This window comes from Dermacentor variabilis, chromosome 7 (assembly GCF_050947875.1).
Source record: "Dermacentor variabilis isolate Ectoservices chromosome 7, ASM5094787v1, whole genome shotgun sequence".
In the NCBI taxonomy this organism is placed as follows: Eukaryota; Metazoa; Arthropoda; class Arachnida; order Ixodida; family Ixodidae; genus Dermacentor; species Dermacentor variabilis.
Window position 1 is genome coordinate 54,951,610 of NC_134574.1, and position 18,999 is coordinate 54,970,608.

The 18,999-nt window shown below is 45.3% G+C and overlaps 1 protein-coding gene across 10 annotated transcripts in view; it reads right to left on the reverse strand.

The window, feature by feature from the left end:
• The window catches only part of hppy (MAP4K3-like protein hppy), a 242,874-nt gene that overhangs the window by 24,716 nt on the left and 199,159 nt on the right, over nt 1–18,999 (reverse strand). For all 10 annotated transcript variants that reach the window (XM_075698488.1, XM_075698486.1, XM_075698484.1 and 7 more), the window contains 6 exons: nt 18,030–18,157; nt 15,640–15,780; nt 10,740–10,837; nt 8,916–9,094; nt 3,700–3,792; nt 1,324–1,450 (listed from right to left, as the gene is read on the reverse strand). In XM_075698488.1, coding sequence (XP_075554603.1) covers nt 1,324–1,450; nt 3,700–3,792; nt 8,916–9,094; nt 10,740–10,837; nt 15,640–15,780; nt 18,030–18,157 — 766 coding nt within the window. The remainder of the gene's footprint in view (nt 1–1,323; nt 1,451–3,699; nt 3,793–8,915; nt 9,095–10,739; nt 10,838–15,639; nt 15,781–18,029; nt 18,158–18,999) is intronic.

An 18,999-nucleotide genomic window follows, 5' to 3' on the forward strand; every position in this document is an offset into this window, starting at 1 on the left:
TCTTCAAGGCATCCAAGTGCTCTGCGTAGTGCAGCAAAAGGTCCCTCCCGAAAACAAGCCCCCGCGTGCCTGAATCATCTGCAGGGCCTCCCGTGGGAACAATGTTGAGGCAGCCTGCCCTACGGCATCAGCGCTGCCGTCGTGGCCGTCACTGTTGCTATCCGATGCAAGCACGTTTGTGAATATTGCCTCATCGGGTAGAAGCACTTCGCTTCCAAATTTATGGCAGTGTTTTTTTCTTTTCACCGCAAACATCGTGCATTGCTGACGATAAGCGGGCCGATCAGCCATCTTCTGTTTTGGCGGCGAGTCGAATGACACTGAGAAACTCATGGCCACAATTGTTATTCATTTTTCATTGGACCCGCAACTAGCCTGTGGCTATGGGTCCAAAAAGTTTTGGTATTTCTGTGTTTTTTGTCTGAAAATAAAGAACTGAATTGAATTGAATTGAAAGACTTTGATGCAACGAACAAAGACAAGCACAAGCGACGTAGTCCTTTAGCAGAATTACACCGAATGAGGGCCCAGCGAAGCAATCTGGGAGCAGCTCCTGCAGCGTTGTCAGCGCAGTTGGCCCAGTCAATTCATGTTTCGGAGGTTGGTGTGGCATAGAGCTATGGGCACAGCCCATTTGTATTCGGAGGGGAGGAAGGGCAATGAGAGAGAAGTACGCGGCGGCAGTTGGGGTGGCGAACGATCGTGCAAAAGCTTGCATTTCACTTTTTCTTTTTTCTTTTCAAGGATTTCACATTCCATTACCTTTCAGCATGTGCACCCAGCAGTCAGACTTGATTGTTATAACTGATAATGCCACATGGAGACATTGTAGTAAGCGGGTTATTTCCCCATAGAAAACATACAAAAGTTGACAGTGCAACAGCTTTTCATTGTTATAACCGATATATTGTTAAAACCGGTATCGTTATAAGTGGGTTCAACTGTATTGAACACACCACCTGTATTTATGCAAGGGTAAGTGGAAGGAGAGAGGAAAAAAAATTGCTGAAATAAAAGGCTTTTATTTTCCCAATGCACGTGAAAGATCGGTACAGATCACATCAAACATCGTATGTTGTACACGAACATGCTACGTCTCCACTGACAATATGCTCCAGTTGCACTCTGGTTGTACGTTACTACTTTCCTCATCCCTCTCCTGCACTAAGCACAGATAATAAAAATTATCGAAGTTTTGAGCTGTCAGTACAAATTCACCAAATAACACTGCTTGCCCATAAAGTCTAAACACAAGTGGAAGCCAGCCAGCCTTACGAGACCCTATGGTAATAACCTTTCCACGAGAATAGAACGTGCACCCACCTGTCCGATCCAAGGACACGGAAAATGCGCGTGGAGTCACTGATCTCCTGGACGACCTCGTTGTTGAGGAAGCTCCGGCCCTGCATGCCATGTTTGTGGAACGCCAGCACACAGTCCGTCAGGCACACTGCAAGGCAATACCAGCGGAAGAGGTAAGTCTTGGGCTCCACTGAAAGTTTCAACACACTTGCTCAGAGAATAAGTTATGCTTGCTTAGAAGAAAAATGAGCATTGCTGTGCTCGAACCCCAACCAGAAACGAAAACCGTACCTGAACTGAAATTTTAGCCAGAAGTGAATCGGAACCCAAACTGATATTCTTGAAACGTTCCTGAACCTGAAATGAACCTAAACTGGAAGCAGTTACCAGTTTGGCATGAAACGGTTTAAGCACACAAGCTATAATGGCTGCTCAATGCATAAACGATTATTCGAACTAATTACTTCTAAAATTGGCACATCCCTCTAGCAGATTTTTATGACTAACAAGTTGCACTGTGTGCGAGAAAGGGGACAGACGATAGGTAAGTGCCGACGACTATACAGCCACCTAGGAAGAGATGCTTGCACTTCTGAACTCAGCCATGGCAGTTGAGCTCTGCAGCCGAAACATTGTTTCATGGGCACCACACAATTGCCACTTCTGTTCAAGCTACAATTGTGCCGTTATGTCAGCTTGTTAGTGCTACCAGACAAACCATAAAACACTTTCACCGCCAGGATACATTTAGAGCAAGAAAGGACAGTGTCTTTGCGGAGGGAAAACGTAAAACCCGAAGTTCAGCGGCACGGCGTAACGTAAGCATGCATACATAACCCTGTAGTCACTAATGAATGTCGTCACCTTCTCATTGCACATCACCACGGCTGTAAATGGGACTGGAAATCTGCTTTTGCTGTGTGCCGTAATTTTGTTTCCAAGCCAGTATAACGCTCACTCACTCAAAAATTCCCCTAAGACATTCATTCAAAAATATTGATTGTTATCTGCCTTGTGCCAGGAAGCTCATTTCTTCCTTGTCCTGACAAAACTTGTGCAAGTGTCACGCGGACAAATCGACAGCACTACGTGGCTTACCACCATGAGTCAGGATAATTGGGGCCTTGGATTGTCACATTTTTCTGGCGGCCAGGGAGACACCTTCAAGATACATCTGGCAACCGGTGCTCTGCCTGTCACAATATTTAGCCTGTCAACTACAGCCATACAGTTTCCTACCAAAATTACTAAAGGAATTTGAAAATTTGGTAGCTTCAATGTCATTTCTATGTTAGTTTTCTACTTTGGACATATAGCTTTTGCTAGATTTACCAGCCATACCGACTCAAAGTAGATGCTTGAAATCGCAAGAAACTTTGTTAAATCAAAACTGTGTCACAATATTACTTCGCTAAATTGCAAAAAAAAAGAAAGAAATACAAGACTGGGAATTAAACTAGTTTGTTACATTGTGAATTTCGTTACAGTACAACCTCGTTATTACGAAACGGGATATACCGAAATAATGGATATAGTGAAGTCAAATTCTCCTTGAAATCCTCAGAGATTCTTATTACAGTACATGCGATAATGGATATGACGAATTAATATATATAGCAAAGTAATTTTAACTCTTACTTCAACTTTGTTATAACAAGGTTTTACTGTACATCTAGATTTGCTATATCGAGGTTTGACTGTATTTGTGAACCCCTCCTTAACTCCTTATTGACAAGTTTTGCCTACAGCCGAGTATAAATATAGCCAAGTTTCTTCCCAAGTTTCACTACTGAGTATGAAATTTCTAGCTAAATTGATGAGCCAACACTGGATGACAGGCAGCTAACATCATTCACTGGCTTAGAGCAGGAACACAGGAAAAGAAAGAATAAGTTTCTTTTGAAAGCACAGTCAGAGAGTAATGCAAGATCTCCAGCCGGAAGGGGGGGGGGGGGCAGCGGCGTCGAACGTGCGACGTAAAGTAAATGAAATGTGCACGTATAGCTCACATCTGACAAAAGCTCTCTGTACAAATTCCAAAACGGAGCCATCGGTGGCATGGGGTGAAGCTCACTTCAAGTTTTCTGCCTGGAGTTTTCTCCCCTGCTGCTGAAAAAGCTTCCACAAAATATTTTTTCTTTTCCTTGATTACGCTTATTTTTATGTGTTTCGCACATTTGGATTGAAAATAATTTTTTTTTTCGGGTATTTATATCTGCCGTCATTAAAGGGTTGTGAGCAATATGTGCAGGAATGTCGTGTGATAATCGGTTGTGCCTTAAGTGAGACTACACATGTCCCCAGCAGTCCTAAGATAGCTGCCAATGTGCCCTCTGGTAACATTAGTGACGAAATTTTATGCCCTTGTCTTCAGACATGTCCCGCTAGTGAACTCACCGATGTACTCGACTTTGAAGTCAAAATGGAGCTCGGCAGGTTGCACGTCGCTGGGCTTGAGCTGGCCTTCCAAGTCCAGCAACTTCACTTGATCTGCGGCACAAAGCACAGGACAATTAATATTTTCTTTTAATTTTATTTTTCATTTATTTACAATACTACCAATCTCTTGCGAGATCATAGCGGGTGGGACACAAAGCCAAGTACAACACCAAGTCATGAAAACAGGCGAACTTACAATACACAATGTCCAAGTGTAACATAATGCTGTGTGGAAACTTTGAAACATAAGCATTGTAACATCGGTTAACAACATTTAGTCATCCTAAGTATGTCCCGGGTTACAGGTTTTACATTACAGCGTCGAACTAGAACCGCATAACAATGTAGTACACATGCAATGGTGAATACACTATACGTACACAGGAAGAGACTCAAGAGTGCAACTAATCAGATTGTCATGATGATTTACAAATACAGCCGATCCCAGATATTTCAAACTCAAAGGAGATCGCAATATGATTGGATATATCGGTATGAAATATCCCTATCTGCAGCTTATGCGAAAACTCTGCACATCATGGGCAGTCTCTAAATTTTTCTCCAAGGCTGCATCAAACTCCCCCCATTTTTTTTGTTTTTTGCAGATGAATGTCACAAGTTGCGCTGCGGAATGTTCTTTGATAAACTGATTGCAACGCTAACCCTAAAAGCCCACGCTGCCCAGCTGCAAGACAGCGATGCACCTCGAAGCACTTGTCGCATGTTTTATTCAGGATAAGGTTGAAAGACACGCAACGCAAAAGCAAACTAACCTATAAGTGCCGTGCCACCATAGGAGCACTGCTTATTGCGCACGAACGTGCCCGGCTGCATGTCCGTCACAGTACACCATTTACGGTCGACTGCTATACGTTGGCAATGAGTCAACCACGCAAACGCTGTTAAATTTGAAAGTGCACAACACTCGAGTCATTCCCAGCAACGTGTGCCTGAGAGTACGAATGAATGCGTTGAGCATGGACTGTGGTAACTTAAATCATGCAGCGAGTCTTGTGCAGTGCTTCACGATAGCCTTTTCGGAGGCAGGGGTGGTCTTGTTAAATGCAAATTATAATTTAAATATCTGTCCGAGCGGGGGTTGGGACTGGACATGTTTTGGCTGATTATGGTGAGAACCCTGAAATGCCGTTCACAGAAACTCTACAAGACAAACCCAGCAGTGCGGACATGGCCACTTCGGCATCCTATGCCCGGAGCCACTCAATGAAAAGACGCAGTGCCATCCAGGCTTTCTTGTGGAACGCACGTGTTGAACTGGGTGGCCTTTTGCATTCTTGAAGCAGTATGGCGATCCTCTTTCCAATGAAAGTAAGCAGAGCTTGCAAAGGGCCTGGGTAGCGTAGCTTCATCGTTTTGGGGCGCTGTGGAACACACTTGTCACGTCTTCCTTGTTCTCTACTAATTTCATATGTAACCGTGCCTGCCACAGTGCAACAGAATGATGAAACTCTTTTGAATAATGAATGGCCGCAGGTAGTATGCTCCACTGCACGATGGTGTTCCCACTATTAATATGCTTCACCAGAATATATCACTGTGCTGTGGTGAAGCTTACTAACGCAAATCCGTCATAACTGAGCTCAAGCGCTTGCTGCACGAGCCACCCATACTTTCAGAGATGCAACTTGCTCAAGTTAACGAGATAGCGTTAAGGGCTCCGTGCCGCAGAAAATCTGGTGTCGGCATCGGCGAAGTTGTCCATGAGTAAAAACGGTCTTATATATTTAGTTACGTGTGCATGCCGTGCCTAGCTGTACGACATGCGGTACATGCGAGTTATAGTGCCACACCATTCTATCACTAAAGTTGCTCATACCTTGTCTTACATTTTTTAGAAAGTTACTCCTCAGAATTTTGAGAATGACAGCTCACAAACGTCACGAAACAAAACACCGACAGTGCATTCCTTTTATGTTAAATCTTCTCAGACTTACATTGAATTCTAATGGCAGATCGCGAGCGTTCAGCCGGATCATGACCGGAATGCTTTGCTCCGACTAAAGATCGATCTCGTCAAATCTGCGAATGGAATGCGTGCGCTCCCACGTGGGTACTTAGTACAGGGAAATCAAGTGAGAGGGCGCTATACTAGAGGTAGATCACGTAGGCCTCATTGCCATTACCACCATCATCTGGGTCATCCCGGCATTCCGTGTGTTTGTTTTTCTTCAGTGTCAGAAGAATCATCCCTGCACTTGGGACCTTATAGTGTCTGAGTCGGAGCTGTCACTATTCAGGAGCAGGAACAAAAACGCATGGCGCAAATGGCGCAACGCAGCGTCCGTGTTTTGTATATCGTCCATAGCTGCCCGCAACCAGAGACAGGCGACTGTGATAGGAAGCAGAGGTGGGCGAAGGAAATACGTCGCGCGGACTTCCAGTTAAACTTGCCGATTTCGGCAGAGCAAATATTTTTGCTCCACAGAGCGATCCAGAATCAGTCGCTGGTCCCAATCTGCCATTGGAACATACAACTCACGCTCTCATTCTGCCATCGGAATAGGATTGCTCTATACAGAGCAGAAAAACTTGATCTGGATCTACCATTGGAATTCAACATTAAATAACAAAAGTGCGAAATGATGCATTTTTTTCCCCGCGCCTGTGCACTACCTCTGGGATCCATCCATGCAAGAGACCGCGTTTCTACAAGAAAGCTCACCTTCGTGCATAGCATTTTCCACCAGCATTTCCCGGTAAACATTACGGTTACATAAACTGCAGTTGCTGGGAAGCATGAGAAACAGTTAGGGACCTTTGAATGATATTGCATTCCACTCTTAAAGGCAAAGCTTAGGCGTCAACCAAGTTTTTTGCAGCTGCCCTTAAGATTCAGTGTTTGTTCAATAGCATCTGCCAAAACAGTGCTGTTTTGTCGGCAATGAATATTTCTGATGAAGCAAGAAGTGACCACAGTCCATTAGGAGAAGCGCACTTACAGGGGAGCAGTGTGGCATAGCGTTTTTTATGTGGAATGTGGTGGTGAACGTGAGTTCGATATACAGTAGAACCCCGCTGTTACGTTCCTCACTGCTGCGTTTTCCCGGCTGCTACGTCATTTTCATTCGGTCCCAGCATAGCTTCCATAGGATCCAATGTATAAGGAACCCCGCTGTTACGTAGTAGCTGTGAAAACGTTCCCGCATGATGTGTCGCCACCCGAACCCGCCTGGGCTAAAGTAGGCAACGCGTTCCAACCGCCATTTTGGCTTTTGACTAGTTTTGACTGGGCTTGGCCGGGCTTGGCTATGGAACTGGCTGCAAGAAGCTGCAAGCCAGTTCGAGAGGCCGCTACTAGGTGGCCATTCGTGAAAAATGCTCTCACTATCATCACTGTGGTTACGGTCACCGCATGGTTGGTTGGACGGGTCAACTCACGGAGGAAGGAAACTCAGGAGAGGCCCTGACGTCACTCTTTGTGAAGTTGTAGCTAAAGGGAAGCCGGAAGTTGGCGTTGCTCCGCCTATCGTGCCAGCTCTCCTCTCTTGTTTACATTTCTTGCAAAACCACGCCACGCTGTGCGCAACCGGGCTGCTCGGACGCGCGCGCTCCGCAGCAATACTAAACAATTGTTACCACATTAGCATGATTACGCCAAAGAGGGCAAAATTTCCCGCGGATATGCCTTTGTTCGTTGCCATTGCCGTGGCGCGGTGACGACGAGGAGCACGAGCTGCATGATGCCGGGGAGTTGCCAAATCCTAGCTTCGGAGAAGCGGTCGCGGCTCTGGACCTCCTCCGCAGGTACGTCGCACCTCACAGCGACGCTGACAGTAATGCGGCCTTCCAGGCTATTGAGAAACGTGTGGTGATTTCTCGCGAGCGAAAGAAACGGCAAGCCACCATTCTAGACTTTTTTAAGTCCTAAGCGCACTCTGTGGAAATAAATTGTCTATAGTTGAAGCTGCACTTTTGTCATTCATTTTCGGAGCTTTCCTCACTGTTGCGTTTTCCCGGCTGTTACGTTTTTTTTCCTCGGTCCGGTGAAAAACGTATGAACGGGGTTTCACTGTACATGCAGCCCAGTGCCATACCATCATACAGGATTTTCAGGGGGTGTTACAACGGCTCGATATAGGCAATAATTTGATATATCCTGGATCAACTGTATTGGGTTTACATTTTTTTAAACTATGAATTATAGTAAATTAAATGCCTAGGCTTTCTGTAAGTTTTGTAGGTTTTTCTCTGTGAAGAAGGGAATATGTGAAATGAAAGTTGAACCTTGTTTGTACACTTTATTGAGGGCTGATGCAGCCCAGCACCTAAGCATGCTAGTGCATGATTTGACATGGCAAAAGTGACATGCACCTGTCTCCACTCACTCGTCCTTCCTATGCAACTGTACCTGTTACCTGCTCTTCCCCGAAGTGAAGAAATGGTACTGTGTCGCTTACACGTGGGTGTTGCATTCACCAATGCATACGTGTGCTTGATTGCAATGACCAATAAGGCTGAATGCTATGACTGGGGTGTCAAAGAACCTATAGAACACCTTCTCAGTACTGCCCAGCTTTTGCAAATAAAAGCTACCCCCCTTCCCACCTCCGCATTGCTCTAAACCAGTTAGAATCTCTATGGACAAGATCTTGGGATGACGGCCTATAGTATCACAGCTGCAGAAACAAAAAAGCTGCTTGCAAATTCTGAATGCTACCGGACTGAGCGACTACCTGCGACACTGAAAAGAGAACTTTCACTACGTCAGTGACGTCAACACTGGACTTTCACTCCTTCTTTATCTCCCTCTCGACCTTTTCCCAGTGTATGAAGCCAATCAGTCCTAGATAACTTCCCTGCCTTTCACTTACCCTTGTCTCGCCCCTTCTCTAGGCCTTTCTTTAACATTAGCAAATGCAGAAAATAAAACATTTTTGAATTATTTTGTTAATTAATTACATGGTTAAATTATTATACATATGCATTTCAGTTACACAGCTTTGCCTTCACAGCTGGAAAAAGCTGTGTGCCAGTGCAGCAATGTTGAACACACTACGAACCTACTACCGCTAACAGCCACTGCTATCGTGCTGTTAACAGCAAATGTAGCAGCCTCAGAGGTGTGCACAAGTTCGGTTGCGCACATCAGGGAGCAGCAAGGGGGCAAAGCTACTACTCCAGCCACAGCTGCAGTCTCCTGGTCAGAAACTCACTGTCGTAGCAGACGAGCACGGTGTCCCGGTCAATCTGCGTCACATGCACCACATGCAGAAGCTCATGGCGTGGAACCATTGTCTCCAGACCATCCGAGTCCTCGTCTTCGTTGTAGCCAAACCAGCACGCCGATGAGTTGAGGTCAATAGTGTCCAGCTTCAACTGGGTGCCGTCGTAGCTGCAACAAAGAGGGGATCAAACAAAGTTGGGCGACTAAACAAAGTCGGGCGGCTAAACAGAGGCATTGCAAACACACAGCCTTAGTGCAACAAATCACGAAGATTGTTGACTTGTAAGCTAATTCAGCCGTGCTAATGGGGCACAATTTTTGCCCCAGGAGATATTTGTACTAAGTAGATTTCGAAAGAAATCAGGGAAGTCAAATATTGAATTGAATATCAAGATATTTCTCACAAGATTTAATGCTTACAAGTCTTAGGCGAGAAAATACGGTGCTGCATATGCTAGGGAGTCTCCTAGTATTGCGTAATAAGAAAGTAGCAAGCTATCAGTAACTTGGCTACATAGAAATCAAGATATAGAGTACAGCCTACTCTTATTAAATGGTACACCAAATCATTATGCCAGCACTGATTTCAGCTCAGTTCTAGATTATGAAGGTCTGGAAAATGTTTTTTTTTTACCAATGGAATTTCTTTTAAATACAATCAGGTGTTTTTTATTCCTTTGACGCTAATGAATCAGTTGCAGTCTGTTGTACCAAACACCAATGAAGTTCTCAGTTTAATAGTGAACCTATGTTTTATGGCAGTGTTTTATCGAGCTTTCCAGTTTTTCTCTGAAATACAGAAGCACTGTCCCAACTTTACTGCAGGAGTGTTATCGTAAGCCAATCTGCGTGACAGACTAAAGCACCACGCATCACGTGACTCGATCACCACCCTGTTCGCACCATTTCATTGTCAGGTTTGGCATGATTTGCCACCTGTCAAAGATTAGGATATCTGGAGGGCCCCATGGCAAGTTTTTGCAGCACTCCGCAAAACACACGCTGCTTAGTTGTTGCGGTTCCCTCATCTGCATCGCATTATCATTTCGATCGGTCCTGCAGACCCAGACAAACCTTGTGCCGACAAGAGACGAGCTCTTCCAACATGGCACCGTTGTGCAAGTGGCATTTCAACGCTCTGAGTGCCATCCCCACATAGGGCCAATGTCAGGGAACGCTCGCAGTGCCAAAGCCTGTTACCGAGGCCATCTGTCCGTGACATGCTTGGCACTTGTTTTGCAGCGAAATCGATGCGAAAAGTTTGCTTGGGCAACAACGAGCGCGAGGGGCTTCGCGATGCACGTGACATGTCGCTCTGTGGAGGTCTGCTCACCCAATGTACTGAATATTCAAAATATGAAATAGCAACTATTCGATTCGTGAATCAAATTATTCGAAAGTTCAATTGGACTCGGTGATATCTGATTATTTGCACAATCACAATTTGAACCTTATTTTCCCCTTACGGTGTTTTCTTTCCATGTTTCTGACAATTACCTCTTATATCTGTAAAGAGCTGTATCTGTACTAAGCTGTTATACTAAATACCAGTAATAATAAGCATGTTTTAGGGTAAGGTGCTGCTTTGCAATTCAGTTGAACATTGTTACACGAATTCACATCCGACATGAAAATGTGTTCATTATATGTGATATTCAAGAAACATCTTCATTTACTTCATTATATTCCAATAATTCTTTACAATGATGTTTGCTATATCGAGACTCAACTGTAACGAATGGAGCTTGACTGCCTTACAGGGCACAACATGATCATGTCTAAGGTGCTGTAATGGTCACGGAATGCAACTTACCCTTTCCGGACACCAACACAGAGGATAGGGTAGTCCAGGTCAGGCGTGATAATCATCTCAAACACGCTTAACCGCGCCGGAACCATGCACTCAAATTGCTAGAAAAGAAAGGAAAAGAGAGTTATAGATGATCTCGTCGATACTGAGGTCATTTCATGCATTGAATAAGTAAGACCAGGAGTGCAAAAGACATCAAAGTTGCTCAAAATGTACCGTATACTTCAATTTATTAGGTGACTTGATCTACAGTCAATGACCGATTTTCCGAACGGCCAATTTTTCATACATGCAAGATAACTCGGACGCCTTCACGGCACTACACGTAACCCATAGAGTCAATGTATAAGAACGTCTGAAACTTCGAAAGCAAAAAAAAAAAAAAAAAAAAAAAAAAAAAAAAAAAAAAAATCCCTTCGCCATCTGATTTTACGGACTTTTTGCAATAACCACAGGTCCGAAACAGCATTATTGAAGCCACCACTACCACCATTTTCATTATCTCACCGCCTCAAACAGGCGCTCTGGCACGCATATCCACTGGCAGCCACCACCATAGGCCTAGCTACTTCGACTTTCGCTACCAAGCTTCTTTCTTTTTGGTGCTGTGTTTTTCATTGAAACGATTTGGCGCTATTAGCAATGGCGCCAACTCCGGCTTTGTAATCCTCGCCAATGTCTTGGAAGCTCGGAAAGCATGGTGCGTTGCATAATCCCTGGTCCCAAAAGTCAGCTTCGCCTCAATACAGCAACGTTACGCAGTGAAGCATACCAAGAGTGGAAAGGGGCAATTGTCACTGGACACGGTCTGTATTCCTTAATTATACATGCATGCACCCGCTGTCTCCAGTCACAGTATGGGCACCAATACGAAGAATAAGTGTGCTGGCAGACCTTCATAGCCATTTCGGATGTGCCTGTCGCGATTTGAACCCGTCGGGGCAGTAAAAGGCATGCATTCATTATTTCGGGCTGCCTGATTTTCTGGACACTTTTGCGGCCCCTAGGGAGTCCAAAAAAATGAATGTTAACTATATATGTTTCAGGAATATCCAGAACTAGAATGGTCAGCCCATCTGTCTATGGCAGCCATAGTGGCCCCTACAATGGCACATACAGTAGTACCCATACGGTACAGTGCAGTCCACTTATAACGATACCGCATGTAACAATATATTGATTATAATGGTGAGTAGACTTAAGAGTTCAACTTATCCATTGGGGCAATGAGAAAAAAATAAAAAGGAAACCACATATAAAAATATGTTATGTTACGCATGTTGGATATAACGATCAAAATTCTGCCTCCTGGATGGTGTTTTCCACGCAGAATAATTGTGAAAGTTGTTTTGCTAAGTTCCCCTTAAACTAATGAGGCCGAGATGGCGCGAAAAGTTTGCCTATGCAAGTTTGTTTACACTGCCATTCTTGCTGAGCATGTCCCACAAAACGATGCCAGCTTCTTTGTGTCTAGGTCACCCATGCGTCTAGAAAAAAGAAGAGAGAAAAAAGAAAAGCGAAAGGCAAACGGGCTCCTCCTGCCCCTTCTAGAATCTCTCTCTCTTTCTCTCAGCGAGCATGGAAATGCACTGCGGAAGTAGCCCCGAAGCAGTGGACTGCAGATGGCACCAAGGAAGCGCAAAGCTGTGTCGCTTGAGCCGAAGCTGCAAATTTTGCAAGACTCAAACATGTACGAGCTCGTGCAGTCGACAATATCAACGGTTCTGAAAACTGGGAGCACCGTGATCATGAAGGGTGGAACCAGTGGCCATGCTAACCAACAGAAGAACCGGACTTTGTGTGCCTGGGTGAAACCTCCCACGATAGTGAAACCAAGACGGTGGAAGCCGCTGACATTACTGAGCTCTGGAAGCACGTGGCTACTGACGATGTATCAGGTGGTGCTTCGATGGAGGAGTTTCCGAGTGCAGCTAGTGCTGCCTCGTTTTGCAAAGAGATATCCGGCGGGGCGATCGCCGACGGTGGCATTGTATGACGGAGGCGATGACGGCAGCGGCAGAGCTATGAGATTGCCAATGGCCTGTCTGTGACACCGACTCCGACGTTCGTGCAGGGTGCGCTGTCGTTGATAGAGTCGCTCACCGATTTAGTCGCTCAAAGCAGCAGCTGAATGTGGTGCACACCGCGGTTGTGAACCTGAAACTGCTGCGAAAGCAAGTGCAGATTTCTGACTATTTCAGCCTGCCTAACGCTAGACACACTCTTAGAGGTATAAATAAACGTTCCATTTTTCACAGCCTACTTTCCAAAACGTCTATCCTTTAGTGCAAGTGGCAAATTTGGTTTTAGAGCGACAAAGATATGTTTGGCAGCATTTTTTTACAGCAGTCCAGATATAGCGATGATCGGTTATAACGATCAGATTTTTATTCTTGATATTGGTACAAGTGGACTGAGCTGTATGCCAGTTTTGCATTCGGCTGCAAATGGATGACACATTGGTCAGCTTCTAGCTCGTTTACTATCTGAAGAGAGCAGCATCGCGCAAGGGTTCACCATCTCACGATCCTCTTTTATGTGGGAAAGCCACTTGTGGTTGCAGGAGCTGGGCTAAATAGTGTGAAACTACCTTCGGCACTCCATTGTCCATTGCTACTATTATAGTGAGGCTCCAATAACAATTGCTGATTGCACACATGAAATTCGCCTCCTGAAAAACTGTGTTTGACAATATTGAACAGATAAATGTCTCTGCATCGATGGCATCTCCACCTTCCAATAGATGACGCGATGAACACCAGCATTTTCATATGTTGTGGTTGCAGGCTGCTGTATTTTCGTTCATGTTGAACAGCCTGAACGACAATCCTAGGTGTCTAGTATACTGCGAACGCTAAGACAAGACCCATTTAATGCCATAAATAAATACAACAAACAAGTGTTACAAGTGTTGATGCTCTTATCAACACCGAAGCCAGCACAGCAAGGGCAGTACAGTTGTTGAGCCGACTTCTCTGCTGAACGTTAAAGTTCCATATGCTAGTGCTTGTCAAATGGCTGTGCACGCGGTGTGTGAAAAACAGATGTGCAACTCTGGCTCCCTGCTGGAGCCTATGCACTAACCTTAAAGTCAAGAAGGGGGCTGACAGATGGAGTAGCACACAGTGGTATAAGAGTTATAAACAGGAATAAGGAGCCTTTCTGAGGCACCTTATTTCCGTTTATAACTTTTATACCACAGTACACACCCCTCTAGTGAGATCAACTGCTTGCAGTTTGTGCGGTGTTGTGGAAGTGCCATTGAGACGCGTGTTTCAGGCTGTGTCGTCTGCTTCATGTCACGGTGAAGGAAGGAAAATGGGGAGCAGGTCTCCGAAGTATGCGCGCCACACAGAATGCACACAAGGAGCATTACAAGAAATAAATAGGCGATTGGCTCACAAGCTTGATGTCTGTCTTCTGAAGGCTTTGTCTGCTCTTATAACAAAGTCTGCTCTGCTGCTATGAAAGTTCCTGCTTTTGTAAGTGCACCAAGTGCACCGAATGCTGAAAATTCCTCCACAAACTTAACATTGCTCAAACGGAAAGCAATCTTGTTTTCTAAAGTGGAAAACAACCTCCCGGTGGAGAGATGCTTCAGCGCCTTTGAGAACGCCGACTTGGTGTACAAGGCGGGCCGCTTTGGCCACTGTGGAGCCGTGGGCGAGTGACGTACGGTGCGGACTGCATGACAGAATGGCCCGAGACACTCAAATTCAATTCACACATCTCACTCTCCACGAGTGCACACGTGCAAGAACATCTTCATAAAGGTCGAGAACTGAACAAATTGATAAGCATTCAGCCTGCGCTTTGTGCAGTGCTCCCCCCCCCCCCCCATAGCACGTATGGTGACAGCAGGAAAGGAAGTGCACAGGGCAAGCAATGATTAACAACTACATTTTATAAGAAGAATGATTATGCACAGGAAAACATCTGATGAAGATATGTGTCAACATGTTGTTCCTCTTTTAGAGACTTGCATATTAGACACCTTCAATTTCTAGAAGTGCTAGCATGCTTAAGTATACTCATCATCATCATCATCATCCCCATCATTCTATTTTATGTCTACGGCAGGAAAAAGGCCTCTCCCTGTGATCTCTAATTGTCCTTGTCCTCCGCCAACAGATTCCAATTAGTGCCCGTGAATTTCCCAATTTCATAGCTCCACGTAGACTTCTGCCGTCTTCCACTATGCTTCCCTTCTCTTGTTACCCATTCTGTAACCCTAATGGTCCAACGGTTATCTAGCCTGCGCATTACATGACCTGCCCAGCTTCATTTTATTCTCTTAATGTGAATTGGAATGTCGGCTATACGCGTTTGCTCTCTGATCCAAACCGCTCTCTTTCTGTCTCTTAATGTTATGCCTACCATTCTTTGTTCCATCATTCTTTGCGCGGTCCTTAACTTGGTCTCAAGCTTCTCTGTCAATCTCCAAGTCTCTGCCCCATATGTCAGCATCGGTAAAATGCACTGATTGTACACCTTCCTTTTCAATGATGATGGTAACCTTCCAGTCAGGAGCTGCCAATGCCTGCCGTATGCGATCCAACCCATTTTTATTCTTTTACAAATTATTTCCTTCTCATGATCAGGGTTCCCCGTGATTAGTTTCACCTAGGTAAACGTACTCCTTCACAGACTCTAGAGGGTGACTGGTGATTCTGAACTCTTGTTCCCTTGCCCCCAATCTATTCATCATTATCTTTGTCTTCTTAAGTATACTTAACCCAGTGTAAGTACTAACTACAAAGCGGACAAACGGTTGTCCCCATTCTGTCAAGAGCCCCGCACAAGTCACACACATACATAAAAAAGGCAAGAACGTCGGTCTGACCCTCTCCGTTCGCCCTCTGGCATGCAGAGAAGGAAACTAGCGATGAAATCCGTGACCAACCTTGAGCAGCATGAACTTGGCGAGCGGGTTGTACCACTGCATTAGGAAGACCCCCTGAGGGGACAGCCCGCACAGGTACTTGTAGCCATTGTACGGGTTGCGGCCCACGCAGCACCGCATGCAACCCTTCGTGTCTGCCACCTGCGAAACAGACAAACGTACAATGAACGACTGACTTTTCCGTCGCCCGATGATTCAGATGTCTTCGCAGCACGGCCACATACACCATAGAGACAATGTATAGCGAATACTCAAATATCACCGAATCGAATAGTGAACGTCCAAAAAATTCTGTTTGTGAATTGTATATATCCTATTACATTTTTTTAAAATATTCAATGTATTTGGTGTAGAAACCCACACAGTGCCACATGTTCGATATGCTGTGGAGCCCCTCTTGCTCGATGCCACCCAAGCGAGCCTTTCACAAACACTTTCGATGCAAAGGCACCACCGAGCACGCTGTGGACAGGCTGCCGCAGCTGAAAAAGCAGCAGACTTCGTCACTGCTAGCGCTCCCAGATGCTCGCCCAATGCGGGGATAGCACACACGGCGCCCAAACGCCGCAATTCACAGAATGGTGCCGTGTTGGCCAGGTACGGTCCTGTCCGTACAAGGTTTCTCTGGGCCGATGAGACCGAATAATGTGACACCGGACAGAGGGAACAGCAACAGGAGCAGAATGTATTTCGTAAAGTGGAAACATCGAGCTGATTAGCTACCGATAGGCATGGAAATTGTGTTAGACGCGCAGCAACAAGCCACGACACTTCAACAGCCACCAATCTCACTCATGTGTGCGATCTCGGGACCGATCACCAGTAAGCCATCAGTACAGACATATCAATGGCAAGCATTCTGTGACGGCTTGCAGTTCATTATCAGATTGGCCAGCAATTAATTTTTGTCCCGGCTACATTGCCTTGGCCATTAGGTGTTATCGGCAATGCTTCATTGGGCGTCAGTGACTAAAGGTATGGTTTGGTGCCAAATCGACGAAGATCTATATGCGGCAGCCACATAAGACTTGGAAAGCCAACAAACCACCTCACAAATGAAAGCGAGAGACAGCAGATGAACAATGAAGGGGGGGTCTAGCATCGCAAACTTGCTGTGACCCTCCAGGTGGCAAATCATGCCGAACTTTGCACGCGAATGATGCCTGCTTTTTACCGTTGGCGCTAACTATGTACACAGTGGTGAGTGAGTCACATGATGTACGGTCCTTCCGTCTGTCGGGCAGATTGGCCTTACGATAACCCACCTGCATTAAAGCTGGGATATCCCTTCTGCACTTCAGAGAAAAAGCGGGAAAGCTTTGCTTTCTATGCAATAATTAAAAGACTGCCATAGAACGCAGGTCCACTATTAAACCAAGAACCTCAGTGGTATTCAGTGCAACAGAATGTGTCTAATTCATTGGTTTCAGAGGAAAAAAGGCACTTGATTCTATTCAATAAAATTTTATTGATAAAATATATTTACCAGACCTTTACAGTCTAGAAGTGAGCTGTAATCAGTGCTGACATACTAATTTGGTGTTGCCTTTGTGGGGCACACCTGCCTCCATTTCCTCCCGCGTACCCGCGTCGTCCCGTTCGCACGCGGCGGACGGGTTGGGCCGGCGTAGACAAGGGAGAGAGGCACTACGAGCCCTCCCTTTCTCCGTCGCTCTTGTGACGCGCGTACCCCTCTCCCCCATGCGACTCACGGGAAAGGGAAACATATCCGGCGGGCGAGGAGGACTTCCCCTCGCAAAAAGGTAAAAAGGCATAAAAGCGCGCCACCGGGGGAGACTCTCTCTCATGGGATGCCGACACCTGGACCGCCGGGACAAAAGCACCTGGCGCATCCCGTGAGTGATCTCGTTTGTCTGACCCACCCAGACAATGAGGCAAGCCTATTTACTACTATTACTGAGAGGACGTCCCTCTGCGAGTGTTCGCTATTGCTAATAGCAATAAACGTTATTACCGTTGACACTGCTGGTTGCCTTATTCATTCGAACCCGGCGTAGCCGCGATTCCTGCGCTACGGGTTGGGAGTACCACGAAGCGACTGCGTGGGGCTAGATCCGGAGCTCGCCTTCAGCCCTAGCCGCACGCAGAGTGGAACCCACACACCTTTAATAAAAGGACACCATACTGTATATCTCGATTTCTATGTACTGATAGCTTGCTGCATTCTTGTTATGTAATGCTAGGAGACTAGATTTTCTCACCCCAAACTTGTAAGCATTAAATTTCGTGAAAATTTTTTGATGCTTAATATTTAATTCAATATTCGGCTTCGTTTCATTTATTTGATTCGAAACCTAATATTTGGTATTTGCACAGCCTAGCAAATACGGTATATACATTGGGTTTGAAGATACGCTGGCTTCACTAACCTTGGTAGTGGCGGCGTACCGCCGAGGAACTAGTCGCTCGGGTAGCCGACCAACAGGCAAGCCGAATCGCTGTCCGGCTCTTGCATGAAGTGCAGCAAGGTCATGCCTGTACAGTTGCTGGTTCTTGCCTGCAGGACAAAAGCAATCATGAAAAGAAAACTTTCAGGCAACTCAGGCCCTACATGGGCAGAGGCTGGCCACCAATCACTTTCATGAACAAACTGTTAACATCAACTGGCGACTATAAAAAAATATTTCTATGAAGACATATTTTATTATAACTTTCTAACTCTGACATGGGAAAATTTCCTGTCTTTTCTACGTCCAAGTTTCAAGTTGTGAAAACATTGTGTGTGTATAATAAATGTTTTTATTTTTACATATAAACAGTTTTGCAACACGCTTCTTTCAACCTTCCTGCCTCTCAGACCTGTGTAATCATCTACAATTTCTTTGCTGCCAATGAGTATAAACATTTCACCACTGGCAAGTTGACAGTTGAGCAGAGCATGTTCACTGACTAAACTGAAGACAAAAAGGGAGCAGAGAAAAAAATAAAAGAATCTCGTTGGAAAGACACCCTTTACAAATATTGGTTGTACAATGAAAACTATGAGGCGCTGTCCAGGAATTGTTCCACAATTGAACATGCTAATAACAAATGCAATAGGTACACTGTAGGTGGCCATTAGTGTTGTGCAATAGTAGTTTAGAATATTGGGCTACTCGATACTCTCTTACAAAACAAAATTTCATTTTAGACTTATGAATGTCAAATGATCACTGCGCTATGTCCAGCTTCGCTGCACTGCAGCGACGTAATATAGTGAAGCATATCTGTCACGCAGTGAAGCATACCATAAGTAGAAAGGGGCAATGTAACAGGGCCTGGAATGCGCTCCTTATGTGTGCCTGCATAGTCTTCAGTCACAGTACGAACACCGAGACGTCTAATAAATGTGACCGAGAC